Raw genomic sequence first — 12734 nt, 5'->3', positions numbered from 1 at the left:
AGTTGACACAGCACTCCTGATCTAGAATTAAGGTCTAGCAATAGCTGCTTTTAGTAAAGAATGGTAAAACAATGAGTGATCAAGCAAGCGGCAGAGTATTTCTTCTCATAAGACTAAGTGTATTGCTGAAAATGCTGGTGAGACCCCTCTAGTGACCACACCAACGTACTTCCGGTCTGCACAGTAACAAGGCAAGTATATCGAGCGCAGATCTGGGATTGGCAAACTTCTGCCACTGTAAACCACTTGCTTGTGACCTGGCTGCTGCTGTGTGCCACACCCCTAAAGCCCTTCTCCCTAGCCCCTCTCCCCCTCGAGATTAGTAGATGCCACAAACAGAATAGATATAATAAAGGCAAGCAATAGGGCTGTAGAGGTGCCACTGCCTCCCTTGCTGCAGCAGTGAAAATAAACAGAATACAGCAGGCAGTAAGACCCCAGCAATACCTTGTCTGTGCCCCAGGTTGGAGTGTGCTGCTGATTCCCTGAGATGCCATGGGTTAAATCCCATCTCTGCACAGCTAGATCTGGCCCATGGGCCATGGGTTATGGGCCTCTGGTGTAGATTAAAGGCTGTGCTACAAGAAAAGCCTAACAATGCCAATATATACCATTAGCACTACTCAGACTATTAGGGTTAGCATCAGGAGATGATAAGGGAAGATATTACAATAAGTACAAGCTATTACCACTATTATAAACTTTAATGGTTTAAGAGGAGAGACAAGGGGAGAAAAAGAGAAGAGGGACATAGGAGAAAATTAATAGGGTGGGTCTCTGATGTCTCTTTGGCCTAGAAATAATCTTAGTAATGTTAAAACAGGATATTAAAAGCAAATTCTTTAGCTCCTGCTTTTGCAGCAGTTTTGGGACCAATCCTGCAGATTTTTTTTTCATGTAAACTCTCACTGAAGTCCCTGGGAGTTTTTTGTGACAAGCCTTCTCACACAGAGAAATTGTGTTGTGTGAGCTACCATATATTGAATTCTTTGCACACACTGCAGTACTTCTTAAAGCAAGGAGGAAATATAAACTTCAAAGATTATCCAATTTATTAAAATTTAATGATCCATCGTTCTGATATTGCAAAGCAGGCAACATCTCCTATATGTCTGGCTTCAGACTGCAATTTACTAATCAGTTAGTAGAGCTGAAACTCTTCATTCCCATAGCAATTATTGATTGATAGGTTAATAAAAGTTTCCGCACAGACAATCTCACTCCCATAATTGGAGGTTTAAGGGCAAATCTGAGATCATGTAAGAAGTAAGAACACTTAATCCTCCTTGCCTTCCTCCTTTTAAAATAACAGAAAGAGTTATCCCAGCAAGATATATTTTATGTGCTGGTATATAACTTTTACATGACTGGTGTTCCCAAGGCAGCATAATATTTAATACTTTCTATAAATAATGAAAATGGAAAACAGATGTACTTTGATACTATATGTAAAAAAAAAAAAAATACCAATCTAAAGCCAATAGTAATGATAACAAAGTACAGACAGTGAAATCCGGTCTCAGAGATGTCAACAGCTTCAGTGGGGCCAAATTACCAGAGAAGAGCTTTTACCTGTAGGTTACCAGTTCAAAACTAATCCAAGAAACTACAAAATTTCTGTCAGTACATCTGATGGCTACCCATAGTGTTATGTGAAATTAATCTATTGCTCGTGGACAGCAGTTCTCACCTACAAAACACACCACTGTTTGCAGTAGTTGACAGATTCTTCAAACAGGTCAAGGAGAATGAAAAATCCTTTCAATTTTAGATATGTCCATTCCATTCAATGATATAAGTACATTAGTAGCACAATCTTATATCTCATAGCTGCTGTTCTTTGTGCTATATTTAAAACAAAAGTTCTCATTCCTCAGGTGTGTTGGAAACTATACATGATCACTCAATTCATGCAAGTAACTTCAGCACATACTCCTCTACACAATAAATTAGATTAAACACGCCCATATACTAAAGCCATGGAGTAGGCACGTACCAAGATTCGAAACTTACAAGCCTTTCTGCATCTGCATGAAAATTATACCTGTTCATCTAATTTATATTTTGTTTTTACCACACTTACTGCTTTGGTATCTGAACACCTGATTCTAATTTTGGGTGAAGCAAAACTCTGAAATGGAGGAGAAGCATCAAGGCATGTAGTAAAAGGCAGCAACTTTTTTTTTTGCCATTTCCAGTAGGAAGTATTGTTTGCACTTCTTGATTGAAATGCCCATGCTATCATTATCAGAAAGCTTGTCAAACTCATACGTACACTATAAATAGATAATGCCATTTAAATAAAGTTTCCTGAAACTTATCAGAGGAAACGAGCAAAAGCAGAAGGCAAATTTTATTTTGTGTAATGTACTGAAGATATTATAAGAATCTAAGTATTTTTCACGGGCACCTAAACGATTTAAGAGCCTAATGGTGAAAACAGAGACCAACTGAGTTAATTGGTAAGACTCCTGTTGACTTCACAAGAAACAGGATCTCTTTTTTGAGCTCACTGAGGAAATGCACCTAAGGCAGCATATACCCATAAATATATAAAGCAAAGACTCAAAATACTATGATGAATTTATACACATAGAATTATAGGAGGTACAGAACAATCATGATAGATATAAAAGTTCTTCAGAATAAAAATTACTCTAGTTTTTTGGAACAATACCAAGGTGCAGGTTGTCAGGCAGGAAAAGGGAGAATGAGGTTATCTCACTTCAGTAAGTGGAAACTTCAGTCAGAACCTATTGGATTAATCTTCAGATTTTTTCTCTTTTCCTTCATTTATTTTATTGCACTACTAGCACAACAACACTTAATCAGAAAGTTCCATCTGGTCACCAGTTTTAATTCGTATTTCTTATTGCTTCAGAAGATTAAAAGCAATTCTCTACTCCGAGTAAAGTAAAGGCAACCCAAGCAGCACTGTTCTAAAGCTCTAGAGTATCATTTTCTTTTACAATGTAACCTCTTTGAGCTGCTTGTAACCTATAAATAATCCTGCATTTTAAAGAAATCCTTCTATGAAAAGCAGAATTCCTGATGGGATTTAATACTTGAGACTATTTTTAAAGTGTTTTTGATTAAAAAATTAATTTTAGACTAAAATAATACCATTATTATAACAGGCTTACTGAAAGTATTATGTTGCTTAACAACTCTTTCAAACAATTCCTTCACTTATTTCATACGAGAAAGTCAATAATAATTGGAGATTCTGTTGATTATTAATGCTGTGTCCCACTACAGGGAAAACCCTTTGAGGTGTAGTTCTAGGTTCACTGGAATTTTGCCTCTTAACTTAGTTTTGGTCTTTGTGTCTATTTTTTTCCTTGGGTAAGGCTGTCAACTGGAATCTTCAAATTGAAATGACAACATGAAACTGAAGCCCTAAACAATTTCAGATAATATTGGGATGGACAATTTATATTACAAACAGAGTTTGGATGGGATGGCTTGTCTGAAAATAAACAGTTATGTTAACCTGCAAGCCTGTGTTACACTGGCTTTAGAAACACTGAAAGATTAGGACTTAGATATGTACCTCATACAAAAGACCTTAGGTCTTCCCTTATATCCAGGGGTGAAGAGAGAAAGTTCTTGCTCTAGGCCTGTGTTAGGTGAAACCATATGCAGTTGAAATCTTATCTCTCTGACCTTATATATAAAGTCATAGATAGTCTGAAACAAGAGTTGTAACAAGAGTTGTTGCTCTTAATTTAGGAAATATCAGGCCTCAGACATAGCAACCCAATAACAGCTCTTTGCAATTTTGGCTGAAAATAACAGTGGAAAACACAAGCAGGCAAAAATACTAGCAAAAACTGAGAAGAGAGGATAAGAAAGCTATCTGCTAAATCCTTCTACACTTCTCCTTTCTCCACCCCACAAAGAGAAGGGAAACAGCAAATAAGGAATGGAAAGACATTATCAGAGGACATTTTTATGCAGATGACAATGAAATGAAAGTACTATACTGATCAGGTGCTTTTATTTATTAAAACACCGCAAGTCATTTTCTTCTATGTGTGTTTTCACCAATGTCATTTGCATGAGGCTCAAAAACAAATCAATGATTCTTTTTGCTGTAATTTGGCCATTTTGCCAATTGTCTTTGCTATATCAATATGTAAATCCCATTACTTTAGAAGTGAGGTAAAATATAAAGTTGGGTGACTGCTTCTTGGTAAACTGTAGAATACCTAAACATAAACCTGATATGCTTCCTAAATTACAGTACTTGCTTTAGTTCAAAACCCTTTAAGATGGTGTACAGTATAATGGGACTAATGCCAAAGGGTGTGATCACCGAGGAAGTGATACCATTGGTTTCCTGCTACAGAGAATTGATGGGCAGCTGAAAATCATGGCCAAAGTACAGGCTTATGGTGTGAAGATGAGAGCATGCTGTGTTATTGGGAGGTCAGCTCCCAATCAAATTCAGTGCAGCAGTGTTGCTAAAAAATATACCCACAATACTTGAATACCATTCTAGAAGGCAAAGAGTTTGCTTCTAGTTGATTAGCAGAGGCACTAGGATTAGAAGTGGTTGAAGTAACACTACTGTGGAATGAAGTTAGTGGAGCTACACCTACTTACACAGTATTATTGACGGTGCCCTGGGGGACTTGTACTCATTGGACCTGTGGAAATCTTCAGAAAACAGCACCTCTGCCCTAGCCGACTGACCTGAAACATAAGAAGGGCATTGTGTCAGAGTGGATTATCTTCTAAGGGCATCAGATATTATTTTCCAAACTCAGGGCCACATACGATTCAAATTGCAGGTGCAAAAACCTATTAAAAACAGCACATCTAGATAATTTAAAAAAACAAAGACAATGACATTTCGAACAATGTTAAATCATCCTCAAAAGTAAAATCTATTATCTCTATCTATTATCTCTGTCTCTCGATGTTTGACATGTAAAGGTCGGCATAGAACACCTGCAATCTGTGGCTAAGGATCTCACCGGCACAGGACACAGACCAAGAAAATTCTCTGGCTCAGTTTCTGCCATTTTTTTATTGCTACATTAATACAGTCTTTAGTGAAAGACCACCCTGAGGCCACCCACACACTTAAGCAACAACATTCAAGTACAGAACTGATAGATAATATACAGCAGCCATTTTAGCTTAAGTGGATCATCTGCTGGGGTCAGAAAGAAACTTCCCTTTCTCCTTTTATTTTACTAATAAGATAATGGCAAATTGGTTAGATGTATTTTTTTTATTTATATTTTGTTCCTATCTTCAGAAGCTTTAGTAAAGGTCTGCTCTGGTATAGAAAACTAGTTGAAAACTGCAGAAAATGAGGAAAATATTTTTATACATACCTGTGGAGAAAACTGCATTCAAGATCCAGAGGTAATTTTAGGGGATCTGAAAGCCTGAAAATATTCCTTTACCATAGTTATCTTCCAAACACAGTAATTCTAGTTACTCTTCCCTGTAGAACAGTGATTATCAACCAAAGTGTTGCAGCACGCTGGAATGCTGCAAGATCCTTCAAAGGGTGCTGTGCAATATTACCCTTGTTAGGTGTACAAACCTAGCATAAACACCTAACATAACACCCGCACCTGATTCACAAAATAAACCCAGAGATCTCAAATAGTACTGTCATCCATAGTGTCAAAAACATTCAAACCTGTTTTGGTCGTTGAGTTCTCTGCAACAGAAGAATTGCTCTATTTTTAACACGGTCAAAAAAATGAGTGAAAGCTAAGACTTGGCACTTTCTAAAGGGGGCCTGGAGTCTAAAATGGTTGAGAACCACTAATGTAAGGACATTTTTTTTTTTTTTTTATCTGGCAGACTAGGTCTCTACTCTGCTGACAGCCACACCCTTCATGTTAAAAAAACAACAAAACTTGTTGTCTGTCCCTTATTGCACATGCTGAAATAAGATACTATAGTCAGCCTGCGAGCAATCCAACAAAACACCCCATGTCTGAATACCCCACTCCCTGATATGCCACAGGGAGATCTCGCAGTCCACAAAAAGGGAGAAGAATGCATGCTAAACATAGCTTACAAGAAAGCAGAATTTAGAGATCTCTGACCCTATAACTAAAATTTAGGAGGATCTTCTTTCAAGTGGGACAAAGAACTTAGATGAGACACATAGTAGGGCTTTTGTCTTGCATGAAATGCCAATTTACTGTCAGGTATCCACTGTATCAATAAGAAACTTGATTTCACAGCAAACCCCCCTTTATATCTGCCTTCTTCAATAGAGAAGTCTACACAGTTAGTTCAGATCCACTGTCATGCATGTCTTTATGCAACTCCATCTATTCCAAGGCACAGCATAATCTATAAACACATTGTAAATTGAATGCTACTGCCCAAAGCACAAAGAAACAAATAAGAATTCCTTTACCTCAAAGTAATCTGCTGGGAAAGACAATCATGCCTTGCTTGTCTGCAATTGATCAACATCCTGTAATGGTGAGAGTAAGCTTTCATCTACTATTTGGTCATTGGAACAGAGCATTACAGAAGCTTTTTTTTATGGGATTATTTTTGGAAGCCATTTGCTATGGCATGGGGGGTCAGCAATATAAACACGGGGCCTTTTTCAATCTTACTTACCCTTCCAGGGAAGGGAGATGTTTGGGGATGGAAGATATGTACCCTCTTCAGTTTCTTATATATTCCTCTTTTTTTCAAGTATGCAATTAAAGGGCAGAATCCTGCAAGATCCTATAAGAGTAGGACTCTGCCTAATGTGCTGTTAAGATTTAAAAGCTTTTAACTTATTACTACTTATTTCAGAAATGCTTTATTACATCATAATACCAGGCTAAGAAACAAGTCCTGTAATCCAAAATTTAGCATTTTCACACCAGTACGTACTTAAGCTACATTCTGAAACCATACCAAAAACCTGCTGATTTGATCTACCGATGCCTCCAAAGTACCAAAGAATAATAAAATCCAGAAGAGTTCATGGAGGCAATTGTTAAAGAAACTTGATGCAAGGATAACATCTATACACAACAGCTTCAGCCTACTGGGAGCTCTGACTAGGAAGGCTGCTCTGTTAAGCCAAAGGGAGTCCAGGTGGATACAAGGAGGCTAACAACACAAAGCTTCCTGCAGGGTCAAGACCTAACCCCCTCTTTAAAATGAAGCCAGTGAGCAAAACAGCACTATAAAGGTTGTGCCAGCAATCTGGGATTTGAGTTAAGAGCACAGAGAGATTTAAATTGCCTATGACTGTGGAAGATGGCTGCGGTGGTTACCTGTGACATGTTAGGGTGCTGTATCTTGTGTTGTGTCAAGTTGGTGGTAGTCTCATGAAGAGTTTAGATCAGTGGTGCCCAAACTTATTCCACTTTGGGCAGTGAAGAAAGGACAATGTTGAGAGTATCCGTGGACCAAATCTAAATCTGATCTGGCTGTGCGGGGTAGGGCAGAACAAGTGTGGCCTGCCCCCATCCAGCTGTGTGGGGGTTGAAGGGTGTAGCCCAGCCCAAATCCAGTTGTGCTGGTGGAGAAAGGGGCAAAACCTAGCATCAATCCCACCACACTGTGGGGAGAAGGGGATATGACCCAGCCACAATCCGGCCATGCTGGGGGAGAAGGGGACATGTCCCAGCCCACAGGGTTTGGGAATCTGGCAACGAGGGAGGGGAGGCAGCATTACTTGTCACCACTCCACCCACCACAAGACTTCTGAAGTTGTGGGGAGCTTCGTGGGTCAGACGCCATGGCTCTGCAGGCCACATTTGGCCTGCATGCCAGAGAATGAGTTCCTGTGTTTTAAATGATAAGTTGTACCAGATAGTTTGGAAAGGAATGATCCTGCCTCAGGCAGAGGGTTGGACTAGACAACCTTTGAAGGTCCCCCCCAGCCTGACTTCTCTGGGGTTTTTATGAACAGCCCATCCTGTTCCCTAGAGCCACCAGCCTCCTCCAGGCCCTGGCTCAACTCCATTCAACCTTATCTTGTGACTGGCACATGCCAGTGAAATGCTGGTGCTGAATTACTTCCCCCTTGATCCCAGTCTACTAGACAGCAGCAAACAGCATTATCAGGTCTTAAAGATGAAATTACCACATTGGAAGCTCAAAACAATCATATCTGCTGAAAAACTATCCTACACTAAAGAATATGCAAATAAGTCTTTTTCTTATTTACTTTCTCTTGCTCTTTGTAAAAAGGCGAGTGAGAACTGGGTCAAAGTTGAAGCATTTCTTTATTTGGAGGCAAGCAGTCATCATAAGAAAGGGATAACAGCACACCCAGAAGTCAGCTAAGACTCCCCCAACCCCAAGCGGGGCCTGGGTTTTGCATGTCCTGTATCAACAAGCTCCCTCAAAAATGATGGTTTAAAAGCTTGCTTAATAATTATTCACCCAACTATTTAGTTGGTCTAATAAAAGATATCAGATTCACCCAAAGAACCTTGTCTATGTCCTTACACCAACACAGTTACAACCTACACCCCTCAAAAATGATGGTTTTGGACACTTTTACTCATATTGGTTGTACATTGTACAAGGGTGGAGATTATTGTACAAGTACGATCATTATGGTCCACCTGGGAACCCTGCAAGCGAAGTTATCTACCCAAAATCACTTACGTGGCCTTTTCTGTGGCTTTTGCACTTCCCTGACCAGAAAAGAGGCCCCCCGTGAGGCCTCCCCTGGCCGAGTTTCATAGAGCAGCACCCACTGCCTCCCTAGCCTCGCTGGCGAGCCCGCAGACGCTGGCCCATGCCCCAGCCCGTCTTTATCCTTACTGCCCACGTGGTGGCTTCCCTGTGGGGGCGGGGTGGGCTTCACACACCTCCCACAAACGTGCCCCTCCTCTACACGCCCCTGCGGCCGTTACAGGCTAACGGAAGCGTCATCGCCATAGCAACCCCCCCCCACCGCGGGAGCTAATCCGGGGGCGGTGCTGGGGTCACGTGATCCCCGCCCAAGCTGGCCAATATGGCGGCTCCCTCGCGTGGCGTCGGCTGCTTTTGTCGGCTGGCCTGGCGTAGCCGTGCAGGGACCTTGCACAGCGGGGCGCAGCCCGCGGCGCTTGGAGGGGTGCCAGGGAAGGCTGAGGCGGCGCGGAGCGGGTAGGGCCTGGGGCGGGGAGGGCGAGGTCTGTCACTTAGGGCGCTCCCACAAGCTCTCCCGCCGGCCTACGTCAGGGCCCACGTGGCCCACCGTGGAGGGTGCCCCTGCAGAGCTTCCCTCCCACTTACCGCGTCTGCCCCAGCCGCGCTGGGTACGTCGCGGCCCACGTGACCTGCCCCGACTTCCACGCGTCACCCCCGTCTGCCTGGGCAGGTCTTCTCCCAGTCCCCCCACCCGCTAGCTGCTGGTAGAGCTGGTCCTGGGCGGCTGTGGATTTATTTTGGTTTTACATTTAATTTCTGAGTTATTAACACATTATTTATTGTAACCATCACCTACGTCCTCATATACTTCCCCCCCACCCCAGTTGCTGTCTTTTTTGGAACTGGAAATATGGTAATTAGGGTTGCCAACTCTGACTGAAGCTATTCTGGGAGATTTTTTTTCTTCCCAACATGATGTAATGTTATTAACTGAATTAATTTTCTTAAAATCTCTTGGATTTCTTTCAATAGTCACTGGGAGATCAGTGCTAATTCTGGTAGACTCCCAGCCAATCTGGGAGGGTTGTCAACCCTAATGGTAGCTCTACCTGATTGCTAAGCCTAAACCGTCCAAGGGATACTAGACCTTAGGGGAAAAAAACGATCAGCAGGCAATGATTTAATGCAGACTGATTTTGAAGGTATCCAGGTTGTAGCTGTATTGATCTAGAGGCAAAAGGAATCAAAACTCATGGAAGAGGTGATGTCTTTTATTAGACCACCTAGATATTTGCAAACCAGCTAGATATTGGATAGGATGATCTAGTTGGGGATGGTCCTCTTTGGGGAGTTGGACTACATGACCTCCTGAGGTCCCTTCCAGCCCTCACTTTCTAAGGTTCAAACAAGTTATTTTATTTATTTGCAGGCTGTTGGGCACACTCACCTTTCATCAGGCATAGGAGAGAGCAGAAATTGTAAAAGTTCGCCTGGATAGAAATGAAAATTCATATTTTACAGGAGAGCTGAATGTGTGGTAAAATCTGTTTGGAATAGTTAATTTTGTCCAGGCACAGAGAAAGGCTGAAAAAGTCTTTTTACCTCAGAGTTGTCTGGGGACAAGCTGGATGTAGAAGCATATTCCCGCTGGTCTTGCTGCCCAAGTGCAGGGGAGCTGGACCTGATGATCTGTAAGGTCCCTTCCAGCCCCTAAAAAACTATGAAACTATAAAAGAATGCTTAGCCTTAACGATTTGGAAATTGAACAGTGGCACAGGAAAGAGTGAGGAAAAGAATGAAACCAAAGGAGAAGATGAAGGAATTGGTCATTTTTAGAACTTAGTAGGAGAAAAGGTGAAGAGAGAACAAAACGTTCAGTAACCAAATCAAAAAGCAAAGCTCTGATTTGTTCTAAAAGCTTGAGGCTGTTCAACATCTATATGAAAGAAAAGCAGATGAAAGACTGTACGAGTAGTAGATTGTAGTCGGTAGACTCAAAGAACTTAAATGCTGGAAAGTTGTTGTTGGTTATGGACAACAGCTTAAATAGATTCCCCTAAATCAGGAAGTGAAAAGATAAGTCTGAGCTCCAGATCAGCGTCCATGATTTCAGTTGCTAGTTCAGAAGATTCATGCCATACTGTAGTAACTACTTCAAGACCTGACTTCTAGGGAAGGAGGGAAGCCACCAGCCTTGTGAGTACCCAAAACTTAGGGGTGATTACATGAGACTTCTGGCTGTGGACTCCAGCTAAGGATGAGTCATAGGTCTGTAGGCATCAGCTGGAGCCTAGTGCAGTTGGTGAAAGGTCACTGGGAGTTGTGGTGCCCGTTGTAGGGTGTTGACAGGACAGCAGTCTGGTGCACCTGTGGAAAACCCTCATACCCCCATGAAAGCCAAGGCTTTGACCTGCATGGGTCTGAACACAAGATCAGGGGATTCTTGTGGGACACTTTGAAGATTGTGTTTAGGAAGAAGAAGAGCTTTAAAGGAGCTGGTTGTGCAAGGAAAATTAAGCCAAACTTTAGTTTTTGGTAGAAAAGGAGCCTGGTCTGCACTTGTGACATGTCCCATGCCATGGTGGAAATAGTTTCTAATTCATTATTCAATAAACTTTGGAAACGGAACATTGCACTAGGATAGCTGGAATCAACTAAGAATGTGCCACAAACCACAAACTAAACTGATTAGCTTTGTGTCTGAGCTACAATCAGGCCCCAAAACGGAGGGGACAGATGTAGTCTAAATCTCTACCGACTTGTAATGCCAGAAAGGCCATCTAAGCATTTTTGGACTGAGAATCTTGCCACTTTCTAGTGTACTCTGATCAGCAGCAAAGTAATTTAGCTTTGATATTTAAATTGTCATAAGTGACTTACGCAGATTCCAAGTTAATTTTGAATGCAAGCTCTCCATATTTATCAGAGTTGTGCTTTCAGGCCCTCTGCAGACTCTGGCAATCATCAGTGCATTGTTCTATGCTTGCTTTATACTTTAGAGACTTTTCTTTCTAACTATAATAGCTAAATTTAAAATGAAAACTGAAGCTCTGATGCATAAGATTACAGCCATCACAAAAAAGTACCTGCTAATTGAGTCACCATGAGTGAATCCAGTATGAATTGTAGAAATGCAGAAAGAAAACACTTACTTATGCACATGCTTAATTTCACTGGTCCTGAGTTTCATTGGTTTAATTGGTTTCCAGTTGATGTAATTGGAATTGTGGTGACTCGTGGTAGCAAAGCTTTAAAAAGTTTGCGTAAGTTTTTGAAAGATTGAGGACTGTTGCTTTAAATATTCTAATAGGTCTCCAGTTGAAAACTAGATAAGGCTCTTCGTTTTTAAAAATGTAATTTTGTATGGTTCCAGTCAGCATACACAAACAAAAGTGGTTGTAGAAGACTTTATTTGAATGCCTGAAAGTCCTACATGATGGTATCTGCCTTCCTTTAATGAGTGATTTATATAGGATATGCTTGATTAAGTTTTGGTGATCTGTAGTGATGTCCTCAGCTGTTGGAGGACAGACACAGAATTCAAGTCTTGGCAAGTAAAAATTGCATTGTGTTCACCTTTGAAAGAAACACTATATTTGATATATTTGTTTAATGTTTTTCCATAGCCCACTTATCTGTTATAACTATCTTGGTACTTATATTTGCTGAAGTGTCCTGCCATAGAAATGTGATTTCACCACTGAAATATTATTTGTGTCACTTCATTCATACAAGGCCAGATAATTACGTACAGAAACCGTTGAGCCATTCATACTGTAAAGGTGACCTCTTTCTTTTGTCCATATAAAGGTTATGGATGTGAGAATTGCAATTACTTTTCAGATGATATGGAGAAGCTTTATCTGTGGAGCATGTTCAAAGAGCAGTTACTCTCCAGTTGAAATGATGATTTCTCTATTACCAGACTACTAATATTTATGCTAATCTGGTACTAGCATTGCTCTGGAGAGCCACCTTTCCCAGCATGCTAGTGACTAGCTGATAATGTATACATAATTTAATATGCCACCTGTTTGTTTGAGACTTATGAAACTAGTTGAGAAACAGTTGATATTTATGATAATTTCATAATTTCCATGGGGTACGAAATTGGGGGTTTGTGCAGTATGCTCCTTCACCTTGCTAATTTCAGTGCA

General features: G+C 40.9%; 2 protein-coding genes across 3 annotated transcripts in view; one reads left to right on the top strand and one right to left on the bottom strand.

Annotated features, from left to right (window-relative positions):
* Positions 1 to 8877, bottom strand: part of LOC149870520 (uncharacterized) — a 50559-nt gene extending 41682 nt beyond the window's left edge. Inside the window, exons 1-3 of the mRNA XM_090034517.1 lie at positions 8842 to 8877; positions 8608 to 8785; positions 4609 to 4698 (exon numbers count right to left, since the gene is read on the bottom strand). Coding sequence (XP_089890643.1) covers positions 4609 to 4698; positions 8608 to 8785; positions 8842 to 8877 — 304 coding nt within the window. The remainder of the gene's footprint in view (positions 1 to 4608; positions 4699 to 8607; positions 8786 to 8841) is intronic.
* A 46-nt stretch (positions 8878 to 8923) lies between these two features.
* The window catches only part of GATB (glutamyl-tRNA amidotransferase subunit B), a 66137-nt gene continuing 62326 nt past the window's right edge, over positions 8924 to 12734 (top strand). For both annotated transcript variants that reach the window (XM_090036390.1, XM_090036389.1), the window contains exon 1: positions 8924 to 9093. In XM_090036390.1, the coding sequence (XP_089892516.1) occupies positions 8960 to 9093 (134 nt within the window). In that variant the 5' untranslated portion in view covers positions 8924 to 8959. The remainder of the gene's footprint in view (positions 9094 to 12734) is intronic.

The sequence above is a fragment of the Crocodylus siamensis genome, chromosome 2 (assembly GCF_052110815.1).
Source record: "Crocodylus siamensis isolate JL-2025a chromosome 2, ASM5211081v1, whole genome shotgun sequence".
In the NCBI taxonomy this organism is placed as follows: Eukaryota; Metazoa; Chordata; order Crocodylia; family Crocodylidae; genus Crocodylus; species Crocodylus siamensis.
Note: the sequence above shows the minus strand (reverse complement) of the source record. Positions and strands in the feature narration are given on the sequence as shown.